The 24,023-nt window shown below is 36.3% G+C and overlaps 1 protein-coding gene across 3 annotated transcripts in view; it reads left to right on the top strand.

The window, feature by feature from the left end:
* The window catches only part of camkvl (CaM kinase-like vesicle-associated, like), a 42,905-nt gene that overhangs the window by 15,153 nt on the left and 3,729 nt on the right, over positions 1–24,023 (top strand). For all 3 annotated transcript variants that reach the window (XM_055165837.1, XM_055165838.1, XM_055165839.1), the window contains 5 exons: positions 20,906–21,012; positions 21,360–21,491; positions 21,786–21,860; positions 22,858–22,996; positions 23,777–23,897. In XM_055165837.1, the coding sequence (XP_055021812.1) occupies positions 20,918–21,012; positions 21,360–21,491; positions 21,786–21,860; positions 22,858–22,996; positions 23,777–23,897 (562 nt within the window). In that variant the 5' untranslated portion in view covers positions 20,906–20,917. The remainder of the gene's footprint in view (positions 1–20,905; positions 21,013–21,359; positions 21,492–21,785; positions 21,861–22,857; positions 22,997–23,776; positions 23,898–24,023) is intronic.

The following is a 24,023-nucleotide window of genomic DNA, read 5'->3' as shown; positions in this document are numbered from 1 at the left end:
CATTCATTATAATCTATTGTTTGGAATGTGTATATCTTATGTCACAATATTAGACTAAATTCTACTGAGAAATCCAATATCAATATTATATCAAATTAATTTTAGATTGATCTAACAAACAAAAAATCTGTACACTCAACAAAAAGCAGTTAGAGCTGAAGTAGCAAAGATAGGCACATAAAAACCTAAGAAGAGAGTGTAAAATCCAATTCAATTTGTCAACTGGTCAAAAGTTTATTTGGTCAAACACGTTTCATCCAACCTACTTCTTCAGTTCTGGTCAAAATGCTGGTAGATACTTCCTTATATCTGCCTGAAGGCAAGAGCTAACTACAACGAAACTACTCTGAAACTAACACACTTACTTGTTTACAGTTTCTATCAATTAGCTCGGCCTATTGATCTTACACTGAGTGTGGGGTGTTATTAGCATAATCATTCATGACCATAATGGGTGCTTTCACACCTCTGTGCCTGACCTGACTATCCCTATTGTTTTCTTAGCTTGTTTTGATTTAGGTTTGAGGATGGAGTTGTAAATAGGAGACAGATGGTGTCTGAGTCCTCTGTTTCTGTTCAAAGATGGATTGACTTTCTTTACAAAAATAGCTTCTTTAACTCCTTGCTCAATCCAGTTCTTTTCTCTGGCTCAGATCTGTACCTCACTGTCCTCAAAGGCCTGTGGCTTTTAGGTGGACATGTACGTCAGACTGAGGTCCACTATTGCTCTCTCATCTGTGTTGATACCTTGTCTTGTGAAGTGGTTGTTCTATTTCTCCAGTGTAGCACTCACTGCAGTCTTCAGTACACTGAATGGAGTAGATCACATTGCTTTCTTTGTGGTTTGGTGTTTTGTCCTTTGGGTGGACTAGTTTCTGTCTCAATGTGTTTGTAGGTTTGAAATAGACTGGGATCTCATGTTGTCTGAAAATCGTCTAGTCTTACAGAAACACCAGCCATGTAAGAAATAGTTACACCCTTTCTCCTGGGTTCTGATTTTCTGTTGTCCTAAAAAGAGATACATAAAAAAACAGAATTCATAATAACTCGGGGTTGGGGAAGCTAAGGGCTGAAAAATCTTTTATATATTTAATTTGCACCATTATATGCCCATTATTTATTACAAAGCTATTCACTCTTATTTACTAGTTAGAGCACAGATGTCTACAGTGGCCTTTTGTAGGATTGAAGACAGCAGTAACACTGGGCAAGTACGCTGTAAGGGTGTCCACATGGCCCAATACAACATTTAAGGGAAAGGGAAATTATTTGGATGCAGTAGCTCACACATAAATATATATATTTATTGTAATGCGTTAGACACTGTCAGTTTTTCTAAGTCTTAAGTCATTCATTGATATCTTCAACTTCTAATTAAAGGATTATATAGTTTAAAGTTAGGTAGATTTGTTCATTTTTTGCTTCAGCTATGAAATAAATGTAAAAAACAAATAGGAGAAATCACTATTCTTCCATCTTTTCACTGTGATGCTCCTTTTATGATTGCATCACTCATTATGAAAGGGTCGATCTATATTAAACTATTTGAGTCAAACGTTGCTTGCATCGTCTGGCCATTAACTGTGAAATACAGCTGCAGTCTTATGCTTGCTGTGCTGTGCAATTAATGGAAAACAATTACTTCAGAAGTATTGCACAACTGGGGTCAGACTGAATTATCAGCAATCAAACATCCACCAAACCTGCTGAAAATGTTGCTAGTTCCTTTTCTGAACTTGTATGCTGTGAATAGTGGTTGAGCTTGTGAAACCATGTGCTCCGTATAGCCAGAATGGAAGAGATAATGGGTAAGAAAAAGAGGTCAGCCCTGATCCGGATTTATTGGCTCAGCTGGTCATAAAAGAGTCTTTATCTGCACATTGGGTTGTGGCAGCAGAGATGTTAGCTACAGGTGAAAGATGACACTCCATAGACTCTCATGTCTCGGTTACACGATGGATGGGTTTAATACAGGATTAGAGGAAAGACCACATTTACATCTATGGCACCGCACTGCGTTTTTCTCACATTACAACAAGTCTCTGGGCATTTCCAAGATGTGTAAAATGTGTAGCTAGGTCTTAAAATATTAAAAGGTTTTATCCATATTTTTATTACAGTTTTATGGCAGTACATGTGGGCTACTGTAAACCATTAAGTGATTGTTTGTATTGCATCTTTTTATGAGTCCTTGGTGTCTATTGCCAACTATTGCTTTAGGGACGGCACTCAGGACAAACTGACCATTCACTCTCATTTATGTCCCATACAAGCAGTTTACTGGGTATTTATATTGCTTTAATGTGGTTTTCGGGTGCCATTCACATACTTGTTTTCTGTTCATGTGCTTATAAAAGATGGGGTTTTGCTGTATTTTTTTGGGATGGGCCATATGGGCCAATCATACTTATCTATCACAATTTTCTGTTCAATTTAATTTTGTCTTACTAAAAACCAAAAAAACAAAATAAAAAATGGCAAGGAAGCTACATTTACAAGCAGGACTTATAATCATTTTCTTCTTACAAAGTCTGAACTCTGCTTCAAACCATGTTTTTACTGACAGAAGATTAGAAGATAAAAATGAACCTTTCCTGAATAGAATCTTGATCGTACAAGACCACATAGATTAAAGGCTCATTTCCATGAGTTTACTTTGGAACAGGTCAGTATAGCTTGGTCTGCCACGATAATTACAATATTGACTGACTGTAACAAAACATTTTGGCATTCAATATTTCCCATGTGCACATTTTCCTTGTAAAAATTATGAGATTTGGGGTGTTTTTGTTGTAATACAACAAAACACAATATCAAGTCTATTTCATAGTATCTAAATTGATTTGGAAATTTTAATATGGCAGTGGACCGAAGTTAAACCCTGAAGTTAAACGCCCCGACCATTTGCACATTCCCATATTTATTCTAACAGAATGTGAAAAGGAGAGTGACTGTTCTGTGATATACCATACAATAAAAAGGTGGCCCCAAAGAGTTAATATAGGCTTACATAAATATTGATCCCAGGATAAGGTGAAATGAAAACCATTGCTTTGGCCTGACTTTTTTATTGTTTGCCATGTGCTGAGTTCTACCTCCTTCACGATCCAACTTCTTTGTTTTAAGCTCATATTGTGCATCATTACAGATAAATCCAATTGATCTTTTTTTCCTAGTAATTTTTATTGATATAGACAGCAGTGCTTATTTCATAGCTAGCTACTAAATCTTGGTCTTAGTCAGTTATTTCTTGCCAGTTGCTCACAGACAAATACATCACTGTCAAAAAAAAAACAACTCTCCAAATCCAGACCAGAATAGCAGCATTATACCAAGTTTAGATTGGCACAAATTGATAGACATACTGAACAAAACTATGCCCGGACTGTAAAATGACATATTTCAATGTTAAAAATAGCCCCCCACTTAGACAGGGATTTAGCATGAATAAATTATACTTATTTTTAAGACTCCAAATGCGACACACGCAGACACAAGCTAACTAGCAAGTGAGTTCATCGCTTTGTTTTCAGATTTACTGGATAAACTATTTCCCCAAAAATCTAGGATTGCAGCCACAGAAAGACTTTGGACTTTTTAGAATAGCCACAAGGCAAAGAAAACAGTTACAGTAGTTGGGCTGGGAATCTCAGGGTCTCTCTTGATTCAATATGATACACAAAACATTGTTCACAATACAATAATATCACAATATGGCGATACATCCGCAATATATCACTATTTTTAAGAAGAAAATTTACAAATATGTAGAATTTTTAACAGGACATAAAGAGGATCTATATTGTAAAACTATGAGTTTTTAACATGTTCCCTCATCTTTGACTTACTCAGACTTGTATTTTGATTGATTCATGCATGTTTGAATAATCTTGTTTTATTTTCCATCTGAGACTTGAGTGCTCAGAAAATTTCTGTTTCCATCCACCAACTTACTTACTTACGTGAATGCACATATTCAAAAACTTCAGACTCTGAGTCATACATGTATGGTTAAAAGTGTCATGATTAGATTTAAAGTATCAAATGCCAATGCACTGAGCATTTTTACAGTTTACACCAACGCAACAATGATTTGAGATTGAATTAATTCGTTTTACAGTTATTTCTCTAGACATGAAATTCGAGATTGCATTTCCACTAGAGCCCTATTTTTAGTTTAACAAAACCCATTACCATCCTCTATATACAGTTATAACATTCCCAAACAGGTTTGCAGCACTTCAGGTAGAAACTCACAGAAACCTTCTGCAGGCCTTGAATCCACACCTGAGGACTCATAGCAAACAAAAACAGTCAAAGTTCACACTGTATGTTTTGAGTTATTGTTGTTGACCCCTCTTTAGACAATAGACTTCTACATGTGTGACTCACAGAGGAAGCATCTCTCGGTACAGCACATGTCCACGCTTTGCCACAGGTGTACCAGCCTCTGTAAGGTGTAGTCAGTGCCCACACAGTTGTAAAAATATCTCTGGTAGTCCTACACACAGTAGAGACCTATGTTTTAAAATGGTCTCCAGCAGTCATTTACCTTATACCACTATAGGCCTGTATTTGAACCTGCTCTCTATCCACTCTTCCTCCTCATTCCTCCACTTGGCCAGCTGTCTCTTGGGGCGGGATTTCACTTATAAGTCTTCTATCTCACAGAATATTTCACAAAGGCACTTTAACCATTTCTTGTATGCACAGCAAAGCCTATAGACTAAAACTGTCTTGTGCATGCTATGGTATTTTTGTTATCTTGTACTTTTGTTGACCATCCTTCTTTTCTCATGCAAATTAAAACTGCATTAAAGCTTATTGGCAATATAGTTCAGAAGCATGGAGACAAAGAACAGTCACGGCAGCATTTTGGCCTTTGCATTTATTATGGCTTTATGTTGTCTAAATATTATAGGAATAATACATTATTCATTACAAAGATCAAAGAGGTTTGGAGTTTACAGTGTTGTATTAGAGCAAAGTAAACAAAAAAGTACCATTAAAATGCGCTTTTGCAGCAGTTAGTTCATGGTCAAGTTTCCTTTTTTTTCTCCTTTATCTGACAATATTAAGACATACAAAACATCAAAGGACAAAGGGCAAATGATATTCTCTTAAGTGGTATACTAGACAATCACTCAAAATTCAGATAAGAATTGAGATCAAAATGAAAAATGCCAAGTTTAGAGTTTGCAGCTGGGTACAAACAAGTCTATGTCAGAAACTAAAACATCCACTTTAGTAATAACCCCACTAATTTAACATTGAATTTGAGGAAATTGCTTTTTAACAAAGTATAAAGATGTAGACTATTTTTTGCACTGTGTTTTGCACATGTGTTTAACAAGTATCTGTTTTACCTGCTTGCTAGTTGTGTAACAAAAATTCTTAAAAGAAAAAAAAAAAAAAAAGGCCATAAAAAAATAACAGTTTTACTATTTTATAAATGATGTCCAAAAACAGAATGGCAAGAACACTTCTGGGAGTTTTTACACGTTTCTCCACTTTGATTTGATGGGCATTTTCCAATTCCCTGAAGTTAAACTGGTTAATATTTAATAGTTAATGACACAGACACACAGACAGCAGTGAGCAGTTAGGAGCCAGTGCATTTGCCTCAAGCCAAAATAAAGCAGTTTTCACTCTGAGCTCCTTCTCTACATGCAAGACAAGAGAGACTTGTGGGAGTTAATGTTACTCTAATGGAATATTTTACCAATTTATTTTTTATGGTAGTGGTGTCCTCATTACATTTTGGCCTTTCCTGGTCTCATTTGGAAGTAAATTTTTTTACTTTACCCATACTGATACATACTGCATTTTGTGTTATGGAAAGGTTCTTGCACTTTTAGCATGTTTTAAATCACATAGGAGAGGGACCTGTGTGTTTAATGTATTCATTGCCATTGAATTGAATTTTTTTTAAACTTAAAACTTAAAACTTTAAACTCTCTTTCATAGAGCCCCTCCTGCTGACAGCAATTATCACGAATCATGAAAAAAAACTATAGCAGCCATTTACAAACTGAGTCAGATGCTGATTTGTGGACTTAAAAACGGCACAGGAGATTTATGGGTTCTGATGTTTTATGCAACTATCTGAGGAAAATTACTACACACTGATTTCTGAGAACTCAGACAAAGACAACTTAACAAACAGAATTATTCATGCAAAATTTTATTCCAGGTATGTTTTTGAAGATATCATTATAACATTGTTAAAAGCTCAGAAAAGTCAATTGACTGGATTTTAGTTGATTGTAGCCGAGCAGTGAGCATTCTCTAGCTTGCTCCAGTATCCAGAGGCACTTTTGAATTGGTAACTGTATTTCCAGTGAATGAATAAAAAAAATTGTCTGTCATTCTTGCTACTTACTGGCTACGACCCTCAAAACCTAATAGTCATAATGAGTGGTTTAAGCAAAGAAAATCATAACTGAATATTTCGATATCTGTATTTTTTCTCATCCCTTACTTGTGCCTCTTTGTCTATCTTTCACTCCAACGTCCCCCTGAGACAGACTGACCTAGTTCATGAGTGCAGACTTGTCACACACTCAAACATGCACAAGCGTGTTGCAGAGAAAGGCACACTCGCAATTAACTTTAGACCAAAAGTGACAGGATGTAACTGGACATGTGAGGGGCCCATCTGTGTCCCTATGTGGCACGTCCCTTGTTCTAGATCGGTGCATGTTTACAGTACATGTGAAGAGCCTCAAGGGGACAGATGACAGCATGTGACACAATTGATCTAAAGGCTCATAGAGAAATCCTGTCTTTCTATTTCATTTGGCATTGTATGCTTTTATGCACAGTTGTTATTTTAGTGATACCAGACTGTCCTTCACAGTTTAGAGCACCTTAACAGAGGCTAAAGGCACTTCATTTCCTTCAGAAGTATTCATTCAAATAAACATCTGTTCATTCTGATGAGTACCCACTGCCCACTGAGCCAAATAGGACAACACACAGTTGATGTAAGTGTTGGTAAATATGTTGACTTTTGCGCTGTCCATTTTTACTGTTTCAAATCTAAACTAGATCAAATACATTTTTCTCATCTGTCTTCTTTACCCTCTTCTGCATGCTCCCAATAGATGTCAAGGGCACACTCTGCTTTTATGGACCTGGATTTTCCACTGCAAAAACCATCTAGCTTTTCTGAATGTCCAAAACTACTGTGGTTTAGGTGATAAAATATTAGTGTTATTGTTTGTACTTGCATATTTTTTTCATTAGATTTTGTGTTCATTTTGTGAACTGTGTAGCTCGTGTTCTAAAACTTTATTCCTCTGTGATTGTGTGTGCAGGGGAAGCGTGCTGCATATTCATCATCTCAATTAAAGTCTGAGTTTTTGGAGAGGCTCTCAGTGCTCTTTGTCCAAAGGCCACTTCGGCCACAAAAGGAATGAATTAATGTGGTTGGGATGGCTTAAAATGCACATGCACGTTTTGGTGTGGGTACACAGACAAATGGATCTGTAGAGAGAGTAACAGAGATTGATATATTCTTCCAGCAAGGTAAACCCGACAATGACACTGGTGGATAGGAGGTGGAGGTGGAGAGTGGGAAGGTGCGTTAGAGACAGTGTAAGGTCCAGTGTGAGAGCCATATAGTTGAAATATTAGAGTTTGGCCTCAGCTGCAGTACCAAATGTGTTGTGGCATTATTCATCTCTGTTTATGGTGTACTTTCTTTGCTAACTTTCCTGTGGTGTACTTCACTTTTATGGAGGCCCTTCTGGTTCCCGTTACTGTGGAAGGCTTGCTGCAACCACTAGCTTTTCTTCTTTTAACTGTTTTAAATAATGCACTTTTTACCATAAACCGGTATCTCTTCATTTTTGCTACCCCTGCTCAGATGCACTATAATGTATAAAATTCCTGAGAGTCATTTTATATTATATATACTGAAATAAAACTTTTATGCAAGTTTTTCAATTTCAATAATGTCTCCCGCCATTCCATCCAACCATTCAAAGCTCACTGGGAATGCATGTAGTTTATTTGATTATTATTTTTACTGAATTTCATTTGGGTTCATGTATGTGTATTTATTCCAGTACAAGGTCAAGGTCAACTGTGCACTATGTAACTTTTCTGGTGAAGGGTCAGTCACCTGCTTGCCTCTGTGGAAATGTTGCTACTTTGTTTGGAATGTTTTATAATATGTCAATTGAGACAAGCAGGGGACTCCTCTTGGCTGAGTTAGAGGTCAGGTCTGTGGGGGGACAGCATTGCGTACAGTGAGAATGCACATTTGAGCAAGAAAAAAAAAAAGAAAAAAGTCGATACCATGCTGTGGAACATTCCTGCCAAAGCAGTAAGATCTAGAAGTAGACAAACAGGTACAGACCCTCCAACGGAAAAGCTACACTGTTCACTTTAAGGTTAAGGTACACTTAATTGTGTCCATAGGAAGATTTGTCTGTGTTACAACCTATGTTACATTACATTTAGAACAGATTAGTTAAGATAGATGCAGATAAATAAAAGTGGGACATGTGTAATCAAAGCTGAACTACAAACAGTAATTATGCTTGTTGCTAATGTATCTCTCAGCCCATGAGCAAGTTACTTAAATGCACCCTAGTGTCTCAAGACTTTGAAGATTTGCTCCAAGTTCCCCAGCAGAACCTTGAGTCAGTTTGACCTTTAAATACAGATACATCTAGTGCTTTGGGTCCTTTATCTTTCCCACTGGATGTTTAATAGTGTTCTCAAACATCTAAAATAGTAGCAATGACATTTCCTCCTCGTCATTTAGCCTCCTACTTGTATGCCAGGATGAGAGGTGTCAGTGTGTGAGACTCAGGAGAGGAGTTTGACACGTGAGCCATGTGCACACAGCACTTTTGTGTCTGCTGGCTTGGCAATTCTCTTCAACGGCATAAACTTTTTCTTTTTTTTTAACTGTTCCATGAGCTACATGCATGAGTGAAGCGAGAGATTTTGCCTTGACTTGTGAATGTTGTAAAAATAGAATATTAATTTACAATTGTGATGAAGTGAGAAAGAGGGATTTTGAGGGGAGTGAGGAGAGAGGTGCTTTATTTGCTCTCATACATTATGCTTTTAAACCTTATATTACTGAATTAATTAGAACATTCTGAATAATGTAAAGTGAATTCACTCTAACACTTAAAACACACCAACTAATATTATGCACACTTTATACTACAATAGAAGTTTTAACATAGACATAACAACCAACGCTCCATGTATTAATTCCAAGAAAAATTGTGACATTCACTGCTGGAATGGACTCTAATCTTAAACCTTTGCAAAAAAAGAAATCCATTTACAAATCAGTGCACACTGGCCAGACGTCTAAAGCTGAAAAAGTTTTCCAGTCCCATGACATCCAGCCATTGGAAAAAAAAACTAAAGCCCCTGAACAGCATTTGTAATTATCAACATGCTGTTGTTCAAAATGCCACACTAGTAAAGGTTACAAGGGCAAAAACCAAAACAAGACTCAAATTATAGGGGAAGAAAATCTAATTTTCCTTTCACTTCAGTGTTGCTAAATGACACACATACAGTTCTACTACAGAGATTTTGTGCTCATTTATCCTGGCTTAAAACGATTTAAAATATTGATTGTTAATTTCATCATGTTCAGCAGTATATGAGCAGGATTTGATCATCTCCAGATCAAATTACTGGCAAACTAAGTGATTAGTTTTACTCAAACAAAGGTTTTGTTTGAGCATTGAGAAATATTTGTTGCTGAAAGAGTTGGGGACATCATTAATCTTAAAACAAATGCTTTTGAAAGACAGATACTGGTTTCATCACCATGTGAATGTTGTATCATTGTGACATATCTTTGGAAAATAAATCCAATCCGCTGGCAGGTTCCTTCATAAGAGGTATTTTACATTATTCACTTTTACCTGTCAGCATCCACAATGCAGTACCAATCCATGTTGGTTACAACCGTGAGAACAGCATCTTATTAAAAGTGAATGCTGTGAGTATTTAAGACAAAAGTGCCAACATGCAAACGGCAGGCAAGTGGAGCGATGGATTAAGAGGCTGAAGAATGGGGAAGTGAGAAGCAAAGTGGGCTCATGCTTCAGTTCATAAATATTTTTATAGTTGGCCTGTATGAGAGGGAAATGTGCTGAATGTGAAAATGCACCTCCATGCTTTATGCAATAGGTTTATATAAGTTATTTATGATTCTCCCTTTTCCTTTCATTCACGGTTAGGATCCTTTTTTGTGCACTCGTCTGTCTACCAATTTCACACTTAACAAAAACACCTGCCATTATGGAACCTATCCTGTATAGACCATAGCTTTTATTTTCTCTCCCTGCTTGGATTCGTTTTATTTTAAAATTAATGACCCAAAGGTAAATCAGTATTATCAAAAGGGGCACAGTGCAATGAATTGGCTTTTGTTGACTGCTGTTAGATAAAACTCTACTTCTACTTTTTGCTCTTTTAAAAGAGAGAACCCATTCAAATGATTCATTGTCATGCTAGCTTGGTTAGGCCTTCTGAAATCTAATCAATAAATAAAAAGGTTTCATTAATAAGGCACATTTATAGTCTTTCTTTTTACACTGATGCATTTTACTTGTGCATGTGTGCTTGTAATTAACATGTAGATGCCTTTTGGCCAGGGCACTCTTGAAAAATACATATTTAAACTCAATGAGACTTTTCCTGGTTTAAAAACAGATCAAATAAATGAAATTAGATTATGAATTAGATCATAAAGGATGTTATACAGCACAATGCCATCAGAAACTAGAACCAACAACACAAGAAAACAAGAAACTGGCCTCATCTCGCAATGGTAAAAATAAAATAGTCTGGACCAGGGGTTTGCACTCAATCCACATTGACTGATGGACTCATTGATTCCTTGTGGCTGAAACAATACTATAGAACCTTGTAAAACTTTCTGAACCAAACTTTTTTTTTTCATTGGCCCATTTCTGACCTTTCCTGAATTATTTAACAAAATCCAATTATTACTTTTTGAACTCTGTTACACACAATCCAAGAAAACAAAATAAAAGTGAATTGTTTTGAGAGCAACAATACGGACCAATTGCTGTTTGCGAGTGCTCATAATTGTCAAAACTCTTTATGATACACATTTCTTATTTTTATGTCAAATTCAAATCGCTGTGTGTTTATGTGTGTGGCTGGGGGATAGGCCTGGAGATTATGTGAAGCCAGAGAGCACCTGTCTGTCAGCTCAACACGTATTCTCAGACACATACTTAGGCTTTGTCATGAAAACTTGGCTCAGCTCCCTAAGGATACACCTAAGCCTGCCATTGGCCTGCACCGGTCCACTAATGAGGTGGAAGGAAGAACAGGACCACCTCAGAAAACAGGCTACGACAACACACAAGCATGTCCCATAGTGAGAGGGAGAGAGAAGAGTGGAAAATACATATTTACAGTCTCGGGGGAAAAATGTTTATACCAGAAATGTCCGCATGTGAATAGAGTTAACAAAAACAGAATCCAATATTATTCAATAAAGACCAGACTGATCAAGGGCTGTATTATTTTATGGTTTCTGTCTGGTTGTTGTCGCCGGTAGCTGATATCAATAGCAAACCCCACAGACTGAAGTAAAGTTGTTGTTATTCAGTGCAGAAATCTCTTTTAGCTTCATTGCCTTTCTATTCTTATTTTAAATTTACAAAAGACATATCTAGTACTCTGAGGAGAAAGTGGGACACAAGACATCATTTGGGATTATCAAGTAGAGGCTACTTTTTCCATACTGGATCAATACAATATTTGTGTTTTTATGCTATAGAAACTTTAATTAATGCACATAATAGAAGATAGTATAGGAAAGAGGTACAGGATTTTCTCCCAGTGTTAAAAGATGTGATAAATTTTCATTAGTTTTTTCTTATTAAACCTGTATGTGGCTGTGCCTTGGAGTCACACAACACACAGTACAGTAGAGTCATAGCCAACGAGGGAATTAGAGTTATAACAAGCTCAGAGTGGACCCCTACTGGGAATACACAGTAAGAAAGATTATTTTATGTACCATACATCACTGTACACAATGAATAGTGTAACACACAGAGTCCTCAAATATAACATAAAGGACATATTACATAACAATGACTTTATTTTAGCATACACAAATGGATGTATAGGTACATATGAAGATAGGGATGCAGTGTTAAAATATTGTAAACCACAAATATAGAACCATTAACTGGTTCTCTATTGTATTACTGTGATATGTGCAGTACTGATGGAGTGAAAGTCTTTAACTGTATGACCATTATAGATGACAAAATTACATTACACAAGCTATAATACATTGTCATTATCATTATAACATGTTTACTGTTCACTAATGTGATTAATGTGACACTAAAAGAACCATTACTATAATGCGAATCACAATTCACATCGCAACTTAGGTCAAAACATGTACGCAGATACTTTGTTTCTTTGCCTTACTTTCTTACCTCCGATGTTAAACTGAATTTGAACAAGAAGCGTTTGTTGATAATTGACTATGCATTCCCCTAACTTCATTTTATTTTCTCAATCTGGGTTTGCTTCTCTTGTACCCCATCCTCTCAACTCCCATGCTCCATTTTCAGGTCACTCCATCGCCCCAAAGAACCACAGCTCTCAGCCCCCTCTCCCTCTCTCACTACGTAGAACAAACTAGGCTATGAGTTCACATTAATGTCATTATATCCTTCCTTAATGGAAACATATCTTTGTGGGGCAAATAAGTGATATGAATGACGACACTAAAGTGCTTTCAGCTGCTCTGCCTGGAATAATTATACCACAATTATTTCCTAATTAAATCCACTGAAACTCTTACATAAGGGAGATAAACTAAAAGGATGTTTTTACAGCTTCTGAACCCAAAGCAAAATGTAAATTAAGGCATGCAATGGAATAAATCATGTTTGGATTTTATTAATGAGAACTATTGTTGCACCTTCAGCTTTATTTGCATGGATTACAAGCGAAACACAAACAACCACAAGTTATCAAAAGAATGTGTGAATTAAAAATAGTATCAAGACCTTGTCATGGGTTAATGTCATGAATTCATTGTGGATCATTGTGGAGATTTTCATTTTTGTTTTCAGTGTTAAACTTAAGGGTGCACTGCATAGCATTTCTAGTGGAGGGTCTGACACCTGCTTATCTCCATGGAAATGTTATTGCTTTGTCTAGAATGTTCCACAGAATCTATTAAACTTACCTATCATGAATGAGACAAGCAGGTTACAGCACTACGCTAAATTACATTTCAGATCTGTCATCCCTAAGAGTCACCCCTATTTACAGAAGGAATTCTTGTATTTTTGAGCAACAGAAACACCCTTAATGAATAAATGCTAGATGGATTTGTTTAATGTCATACATGGAACTAGGGCTCAGTGATATGGGAGAAAAAGGATCACGATTTTTCCTTTTCCCCATATTGATACAGAAGGTGACAGACCCTCCACCAGAAAAGTTGAGCAGTGCAACTTTAATGTAATATGTAGTTTGTAGAATCAACTTTAAAACAAGCTGTGTGTGGCTCCAACACATCTGGAAAAATGATTGAAGGTTAATGATTCAATCTCCATGACTATTACTGTTGTTGTGCCTTTAAGCCTCTGACCAATGTGTCCTGCGTCATACCCAAAGTAACTAGAATAGGTTTTAACTTATAACCGCTGCGAATATGAATATGCAATGAAAAATTAATGAATTATTTTTGAGCTGCCGGGCTGTTTGTGGGTAGAAATGGGAAATATAATGACATTCTTGCATCAGAGAAAGGCCAAAATTGCAGATGCAGGTTGGGAGATTTTGTCATTTGAGGAGATAAAGGAATAAAAACATTGTGTCAGTTATTAATGAGCGGCAGGCATCTTTTCCTGTCTCTGTCACATCCAGGAAGTGTTTGCGGAGTGCACCCGTGTGTGAAATGTGTGCATGCGTTTGTGAAGGCTGTACCACATGTGAGTGAAGTCAGATATGACAAGAGACAATCTGACCGCACAAGCAGAAGAAATCAGTGTCCTTAGCCACATGGGACTAGGACAAATTTTTATTTAATTATCAATTTATACTTACACTTAAAGGGCCCATATTTCTTTTTGTTTTGTTTCATTCACACGTTTAACACAAATCCTACATAGTTAGGCTGAGCTCTCAAACAAAAAGTGCTCCAGTGTGTTTTTAAACTCTATACACCTTCATTAGAATCATGTTCCACTGAACTGAAGGTCTTTGTCCGCACTTGTAAATAGTTCATGTAGTTTAATGTAAAATATAAATTACGTTTTCTTCTTCCCACTCCTTTTTGGGCCAGTTTTTTATTTTATTTTATTTTATTTTAATTCATTTATTGATTTATTTATTTGTTATTTCTGCTATGATTTCATTAATGTTATATGTTCCTGCTGCCCCCGCGACCCGGCCCTGGATAAGCGGACGAAAATGGATGGATGGATGTTCCATTGTAAAAGAATGTTAAGTTCTTAATTGCCCAACATAAATACATATTTTTTTGCTTTGGAGATGTAGACAGACTAATAAAGGGTTAATCAAACATGTGTGAATAAAACAAAACAGAAGACAAGACAATACATTGTAAATTTCCTGTAATAATATAAGAGCTCTAAACTTTGTCTCTCTTGTATTTTGCAGTTTGTATGACGTGAAGGATTATAGTAGTTTTGTCATTGTAAACAAAGGACTCATGTGCTATTGGTCATTTAGTTCATTATTTTTTCTGCCATCTGTTTTCAACTTGTTTATCTCTGTAAATATAACATCACCTCTCATCTAAACTGTATCGTTTAATCGCATTGTACAGGATTTGTGCCTGCTGCTGATGATAATGACAATGTTTGTGATTGGGAGGCGTCATATCGCATCTGCTAAATCCAAGGACACTGTGACACAGTTCACCATTTCACTGCCACATAACGTTTAAACAATGTATTCAGGATATACTGTGCATCAGTGTTTTCCAACCAGGGGTACGGAGACCCCTAGCGGTATGTGAACATATGCCATGGGGTTCTTGCCATAATTTCAGGTTTAAAAAGAAGGTAAAATTGAATATGAAAAGTTTTAAATCTTACAACTATTTACATTGTTTAGCATTGCCTATAGTGCATATCTTATATGGTTCCTTGAGTCTAAGACAAGAGTTTAGGGCTGGATATCATTAAAAAGTTGCCGATATGATACATACCTTGATGCAGTGCACTTTCAATTCGATACAGTATATTTCAAATTGATTCATGGTAATCATGGCTGTGATACTAAAAGTCTTTGTTAAACCACTTCTTGTGCAAAGTTCATATGAAACACAAACATTTTAATCATCAAAACAGTGAAAATGTCAAATGTGTCACATAAACAAGTTTCCTTCCACTAAACAAACAACAAAACTGTAGCGCTGTAACAAAATAATTTTGTAAAATACACCAAAAAAATTACTTTTGTCAATATACCGATACAGCAGCCCACAATATCGACACTGTATTGTCACATTAAACGATACGATATATCAATATTTTGATATTTTTGCACACCCCTACAAGGGTTAAGACAAAAAAGATTGGGAACTGCTGCTGCTATGTGATATTGCTTTAATTTGAATTGTGCACACTTTTTGTAGTTGTGTAGTTATGTAGAAATGTCTACGGTAATTATTTTGGTAAAATATATTGTTTTAATGCTGCCATTATACCAATGCAAATTCAACCAGTCATCTCAGTGTTCACAATAAATCATATAATCTTGACTTCAGTCTTAACCTAGCTTGTCTTTTTCAAGTCCCAACTGTTTGGAGATGTTTTGCCTGTGCTGATTTTCTGTGCATCCATTCATCTTCCTTTGCTTATACCAGGTGGTAAAGATAGCTCTAGCCTATCCCATTAACTATGGACTTTTACATTTTTCAATTAGCTATCATTTTTACAAAGCTATTATCTAAAACCTTCAGTTGGGCTTTTAAATTACATTTACTTCATATGAATGAACAAGCTGTGCCTTCAATGTTTTGTGGGATGGACACAACAGAATGTAGAGTGAATACACTGGTGGATAACCCCTTGACATTGAGTTTTTTGCATATATTATGTTCGAAGCTGATTAAAGGTATTCTCTTGGATTCATCTGGAGCCTCAGTCACAGCAGCTTTACACTTGTGAACATGCGCACAGACAGACACAGGCAGGATGTGAGGTGTGATTCGCAGCCCTGTGTACCTTCACATCTGAGTGTGCTGTGTTAAAAGGTGTGTGTTGCATAGCATTAACATAATCAAATTCGTGACAAGATGCAGAATAAGAAATACTTTTTATACTGAATGATGATGACCAAAACAGCAGGCATTTGGGTAGATTTTATTCATTTGTTTACATTTCAACCACACCACTCACACATTTTAACTAAAACCTAAATCCGTAACCTTGATCTAATATTTTTGAGTCAATATGTATGACTGATTTAGAGTGTTTTCTATTTTATTGTTTTCTGTGTTGTCTTGTTTTGTGTAATTATCTCTTTTTGTAACAAAGTGTTAAAATACAGCTTTGTGTGTAGTTTTATGCAGTATATTGGCCAAAGCAAAATATCAGCCTGTCCTGGAAATTAAAGACCAATAGCCAGTACGCAGACAAGTCCAAATGTTGTCTCAATACATCTGTTTTCATAGTTTTTTTAATTTTTTTATTCATAATTTACTAAATCACGTTCCCCCCTTAGCCTACAATCTGCATTCTTTTTTTTCCTAGCATTAATCGTATCATCTTATTACTCTTATGAACATGTCCAAAACTTTTCTATCTGGCCTCCCTGGATTTATGTTGCGCTTATTAACTCCTTATCCATATTTTCAGCATATTCAGCTCTACGAACTCTGCCCAGCCCCTCTCCTCCGTGACATAAGTGAACAGGACTACATACATGCTTTCTTTTTTATTAAGCGTTGCAGTCTTGTTCATTCAAGCCGAGTGTTTTTGTGACACGTTTCTGCTGCCAGTGTGCGTCCTTCACACTCTGCTGTAGCTGTGAAGTTGAGGGTGCTCTCAATATGCCTCTGCAGTTTTCTGTTATTCACTCGATGATTCTGCGCACTCTTTTTCTCAGCCCTTTTCTCTTACTCATTGTGTTCTTTTCTCCTTGCTGTTCATTCCTCACTTTTGTCTCTTCCTCATCCTCTCTGTTTCTTAGGTAAATATTTCTTAAATTTCTCAACTCTGGTTTAAAGACAAGTGTGGACTGGAGAAATGGTTTGTGGTGATATGACTTTTACACATTTTACACTGTGGATATTGATACTTTGTGGTGACATTGCGTTAGGGCTCTTTTACATGTATCTCTAATGGTGGAATGTAGGGATTCACTGATCCAGCTTTTTAAATTCCAATATAGATATACTGTGACTTTAACTATCTATATCCAATATTAACCGATATCAGTGTAGGGAAAGGAAAACTGCACTTATTTCCATTCCATAAAACACAGTTAATTTATTGCACAAGAAATCCAGTTGTATTTAGTTTAGTTTTGTTTTGTTTTAGATGTGTTAGGTTGAGACGTTCAAGGCCAAAATCAGCCTGTAAATAGTGTTATTACATCCAATTAAAGATCCAACCGGGATATCATGGAACCAATAACCAATACACTAAATCTTTTAGTATCGCTGCATCCCTAGTGGAATGTTTACAAGTTACCGTGGTGGCACAATGCACACTTAAGCAAACACTGTGAAAAAAGTTTTAAGATTGTGAAAAAACTGAAAGAAAAACACAAAATGAATTTAAATAACATTGTGATCAAGCATTGTTTAAATCTTTGATTTTCAGTAAGACAAGTGAGAGTGACAAACTGAAACTTGTGGTTGCAATTTTATGTGTGAGAGACTTGTTTAATAGCACAGATCAGGTCACCTGTTGTAGTTCCAGCAAAGTCAGATTGTCTTAAAATAAAGCACAAAGTCTAATAAAGCCTCAGACAGAGCAGAGGCTTCATTTCACATCACACCCCCAGGGAATGTTGGTGATATCAGCTCCAAAGTATCAATTAATTTTTAGAATGTAGATAGCCATAAAACATAAAAATCTGCAGTCAGGGGTGCACTATGTCACTTTTCTGTGGGACATTCTGCCAAGTACCTGTCTTCATGGAAATGTTATTGCTTGGCCTGGAATGTTCCACATTTATTCAATCACAGGTGTTTTTATAGACCCTTCCAGGAGTGAAGTGTTTAGAATAGCTACTCTCATGGCCTGGTATGAATATAAACATGCTATCCCAGTCGTTTTATTAAGGAAGCAAAATAACATGAATTTTGACATTTTTTGACTGTGGAAGCACATGGTTGTTGTTTGTTGGTAATTAGAGAAAAAATGTTGATTTTCTAAACTTTAATTTAACTTAAGTGATGTTGGATGAAAGGGTTATTAAATTTCCAGTTAAAAGGCAGACTGGCATTGAAACGAACATAACTGTATTAAAATTGTGTTACTCTTATTACAGAAATACAATTCAAAATAACATGCAAAATCCTTTTCATTCAACATCTCATCCCAACTGTCACAGGTTTAAAAGTTTAGTAGGGCAAAGCACTGTTCTGTGTCCCTTGCTCGCCACTGTCTGAAATCTCCTCCACATTTCATTTTCTTACATAAAGTTGAAATGGCAAGAGTGTGCAGGGATTTGTGCTGCGGCTACAAAATCCAGTAAGTTAAACTATAGCCATTGGGGACATTGTTTGAGAGGAGTAAAACTAACAAGCACTCAGAAAAGTTTTGTCCTTTGCCTTGTCCTGTATCATTTGGAGAGGGGCAGGTGGGCCTGTAATTCGTCTGTTTGTGGCCACTGGATAGGAGCACTCCATTCATATCACTTTCACTGTTCTGGGATCATGTCAAGTGAATACAGCTGTTCTTATATAACCTCCAGGGCATTTTATCAATCCAGTCATTCTCTGCACATATGGACACACTACTATTTGCAAATGTGAAAAGTCAGCCATCTCAATGCTGCACTTGGCTCCAGTACATAGGCACAACACATGCAGCAGCAGCGTATTCAGTGCTCTGGATTACAGATTAAAGATTAGGGCCAGTGCTCAGATTACTACAGCCCCACCTTCTCCATTTGTCATCCACAAGCACCATAGGCTCTCTAATCTGAATTTGTAATGATACACACACATGGAGAATGGCATAACTTGTCTGCAATAATGATCTCATGCAAAATGTAATTACTTATTTTTTCAATTTGCACAAATAATAAGGCCCTAAGACATTTTCCTGGCTCTGTGTGAGTGTGTTTTTCTTTCTATTAATGGTGCCAACAATACCTAACATAGCATTGTGGTATTTAGCAAAATAAACATTTTTAAATAAAAAGTTGTTACTGAAACTTATCTTTTACTCTTCACAATAGTAAAGAATAGACTAAACATTTTGTATCCACCCCTGCACTATGTAGAAACCATTTATAGTCAGTGCATTATTGATCTTTTCATTGCCAATCTAAACTAAAATAATTAATTTTAAAGGAGTATTACTTCTGATGGAGAAATCGTGGAAAGATATAACCCAGTGGTGCTGTGTGTGCGTGTGTGCGTGTGTGTGTTTGTGTTGGTTTTAAGGATGTGGGTGAGGACAGCCGGAGGACTGTTTGGAGATGCTATATTGATTGCTGATTCACTCTGTACATCCTTGATTTTGTACCTGGGTGTTTTAAGACCTGCTATTGGCTCAGTGTTTATTTTGAGATGGAAGATTTTTTTTAAATTAGAGATAGCTACAAATGTGTAAACTGACTTTTTAACCACCACAGTGGTTAAGGAAACATAAATGACTTAGAGTGGAGGATTATTCATATAACTCTTGGACTTGGCAGTTGTATAAAATGAGACAGGGTAACGTATAATGAAAAGAGCTGCACCCAATTGATTGAGATGGGTCGGCTACATTCTGGGATTGACAGAGTATTTATCAATAAAGTAATGGCAGTGGATTATGAAAAAAGAAGTAAAACATAAGGTCTGTGAATGGTTTTGGGTTGGGTTAGTCCATCTAGGGTAAGTGCTTTCACTGCTGGCCCTCAAATACTTTGCGTTTCAATTCTCAGTTGCTGGGAAAAAATGTATTGTGAGTACTGTCAAAAATGATCTTGTGCAGGAAGCATAGACTTTGGCTTTTTCCCAGATTCTGGGAGCACCTGATTGTCCTGATCGTTGTTTTCTTCTTTTTTGTATTGTTTGTAATAGCACTATTTATTGTAACATAACTGAGCAATGATGCATTTTTTATCTAAAAAATTGTCATTGTACAGCTACATCTTAGCCCCTATCTTGCAATAGCAAACCTTTTAAAGGTTAGTTCTTTCCTAAAACTACCAATTTGCAACATACTAGACTAGTGATATCTGCTAAAGAGGCCAGCTGTTCTGGGGATAGGGGACATTGGCCTTTCTAACTGAAGTTTAACTTGGATTTGACAGACGTTACAAAGAATCCACACAGACTTTGGCAAAAAAAGAGGGAAGCTTAGCGGGTAGCTTAATATCTGTTGACTAGACTGGCACACACCCAGGCTACCAGATGAGCTAGACTAGTCTAACTCTGATCTGTTCTGTTGCTGCAGCTCTGCTTACAAATGCATTGTGCATTTTCAAGGCTAATGGTAAGGTCCATCCTTTGATAGCAGACATCAACTCAAAGAGGCTTTCATAATGTTTCATCAGTGCCTCAATACCTCTTTGACATGCCAGCCGTGCATGCAATCCCTTCCCTCCTCTTATCTAAGAGCCATCCGGATAGTTTATTTATTAATGTTGAACTTTTGACTGACTGTTTTTCAGATCAATAAAAAGCCCATCTGTGTTTGTTTTCCAGGCGGATGCCATCATGCCGTTTGGGTGCCTTGCCCTGCGTGAGGGGCGGTCATACAACCATATATCAGATGTTACAGACAAATATGAGTTTGGACAAGTCCTTCGAGCGTAAGTACAGTCATGCTGTGTATGCTGTGTATGGATTTCTGTGGTTTGACTTTTATGACAACATTATATTATTTCCTAATGGCCTGTTTTCGTGATGACAATTTTAAGTAAGTTTCAGTTTGATTGTAGACATTAAAGTGTTTTCTGCAGGAATGACAGATAGATAAGCCAAACTCAAATACACTATAAGAGTGCTTTGTTCTTTTTCCATTTGTTTTCTGCTGTTCTTTATCAACAAATAAAACAACTGCTTACTATCCGGTTATCTGTTTCCAGAACAGAGGGTTATTATTCTATTCAAGTCATCTGTTCTTTTCACTTTTGTCAATGTTTTGTCAATTATGCAGGAAGGAGTTTTGTGAGCTGTGTCTGCTTAAGGAACGACAGACAGACAAAGTGTTTGTCTGTAAAAAGTTCCTGAAGAAGGACGGCAGGAAAGTCCGCAAGGCCGCAAAGAACGAAATCATGATTCTAAAACTGTAAGTAGCCTGAAAACATTGTGCTCAGAAAGTAGTACAGTGTAAATATAGTGCATTTTTAATCATTAACAAACAAATGCAGTTAACATGCTTGGCATTTAGATTTTAAAACTGGGATTTATAATGGGAAATATAAAGTACAGTAAATTAAAAAATGTCCTGTCTCTAACTTTTTAAATCATAATGTCTTTGTTTATATTTACATTTCATACAGGGTCTGCGTTTGATTATCTATTTGAAATCAATTCCATTCACAAAATATGAGTATTTTATAATATTTTTTTTCATTTCCAGGGTGAATCATCCCAATATTCTTCAACTGATAGATACATATGAGACGAGGAAAGAATACTTTATAATCCAAGAACTGTGAGTTCTCCGTTTAAATTACATTAGTCTTGTGTAATAGTGTTAGCGTGTGTATTAATTCTGTTGTGTTCCTCTGCGAGCCTTTATAGACACAAATTTATCAGCTCAAGGGTAGGGCTCGAGTCTTCTCTCTTATTACTGTGTGCTCAGATCCAGCCCTGAGCGCCAAAGCAAGGTGCTGGATTTGATATTTGCTCTTAGTAACACTACATTACTCAGTGCACCTGAAGCACTGTTTGGCATAAGTGGGTCTCAGAGGAGGAGAAAGGATCAATATGGAGAGAGTGTGCCCTGTCCATGACACTCAAGAGCAGTGGCTTCATGAGCACTTGGTTCAATTCAGAGAAAGTGGTGATTTGCAATAAACAAGCAGTGGTATCGTTTATTAAAAGACACCCTCAAAACAATTGTATTTTCTGCCCATGTCAAGGCTAAAAAGTTGTTTTTTCCAGGATTGTAGTAATTTATATAAATCCAATTCAGAAAAAAGCAATAAATAACAACAATAGATACAGGAATAAATCAATATTTAAAACCAGCTTTGAACCAGCACAAATTACGAACTGAACCAGGACACAACATGCTTAATGCCAATCAATCAGTAACATGTCACTAAAATAACAAATTTTAATGAATATAGGGCTTATTCGGGATAGAGCTGTGAACTAAGACTACTGTATCCAAAACAGGTGTAAACCGAAACTAAACATTGATCAAAACATTAAAATATAAATAAATACTCCTTTGCACTACCTGAAGAAGTACTTGTAGTAGCTGTTTTACCCAGACCATATTTTGAAAACTACTTCTTGTCAAATTTTACGGCGTCATGATAGCTTTGGGCTGGCTGAACAGATTGGTTAGCAGAGAAATGCTATACACTGAGCAATGTACTGGTTTCATTGTAGAACATGTAGATTATTACTACATTATTTCAGTTATAAAGATGCTCATGAAACATGCTTGTGTTTCTCATGTTGTGATTTCATACACACAGAGCCACAGGAGGAGATGTGTTCGATTGGATCTTGGACCAAGGGAATTACACAGAGAGAGATGCTTCCAATGTCATCAGACAAGTCTTGGAGGCTGTTGCGTACTTACACTCCCTGAATATAGTTCACAGAAATCTGAAGGTACTATTGTCGAAGCAGAGCAGGTGGTCACACAATAACACAAATAACAGAAAACACCCAAAATACTTATAGAAGTTAACTCTTTTCTCCACTGAGGCACACACAAATTAATGACTTCACTCTCCATAAGCTACAAATTATGAGCAGAGTTATGACACTTATTACCAAATAACATGAGATTCAGACGCCCTCTACTGGGGAAACCTGAAATCTCACAGATAGTGTTAAGTCTTTTAAATGTAAATAATAAAACCAGTAACAATAATTGTATCATTTTTTTACTGTTAAATATCATTCGCAATATCACAAGAAATTAACTTGTGTCATATTTTGAAAAGTCATTGTCTTTTATTTAAATATTAGTATGTGTTCTTCTCCAGATATTTGCCTCAGTTAGAGGTGTCACCTGACATGATCTGATGTGTCTTTTGTTGGTTTGCTGATTTCCTCATAATTCCAATAATCAAGACGATGTGATGATATCTTCTCCACTCTCTTTTCTTAGCTTCCCTATCTATCCCTATCAGTCTCTCTTTGTCTCTCTCTCCGCTTGGGTGTGTGTTGGGTGTGGGATTATTATGCAGCATCATAAACTAAACTACTGTATACAAAAGGATTACAAAATTAATTACAAAAAAGTCCAACTTAAGGCTTAAAGCTAATTGTCTTATTAAACAACACTACAAACTAATACATTGGCATTTCTGCTATTTTTGTTCAATTATATCAAATAAAATTAGGTTAAATCTAATTTATTTATATATTTATTAATTTTTTCAGCTTGAAAATTTGATGTATTACAATGAGAACAACCACAACAAAGTTGTGTTAAGGGACTTCTACTTGTCGCGATTTGAAAACGGGCCTATAACAGAACCTTGTGGAACCCCTGAGTATCTAGGTAAGATCATTTAAGATGTCAGAGTTAGTACTTTTACATTTGATTTATATAATTTTTGGTTGTTTCTATCACTGTGCAAAATGTTATTCATATATTCCATTTGTGAATGTAACTGCAAACATATTG

This window comes from Boleophthalmus pectinirostris, unplaced genomic scaffold (assembly GCF_026225935.1).
Source record: "Boleophthalmus pectinirostris isolate CB_2022bp ecotype Guang Dong unplaced genomic scaffold, ASM2622593v1 HiC_scaffold_8, whole genome shotgun sequence".
NCBI classification, from domain to species: domain Eukaryota; kingdom Metazoa; phylum Chordata; class Actinopteri; order Gobiiformes; family Gobiidae; genus Boleophthalmus; species Boleophthalmus pectinirostris.
This window is presented reverse-complemented; position numbering and strand designations above follow the sequence as displayed.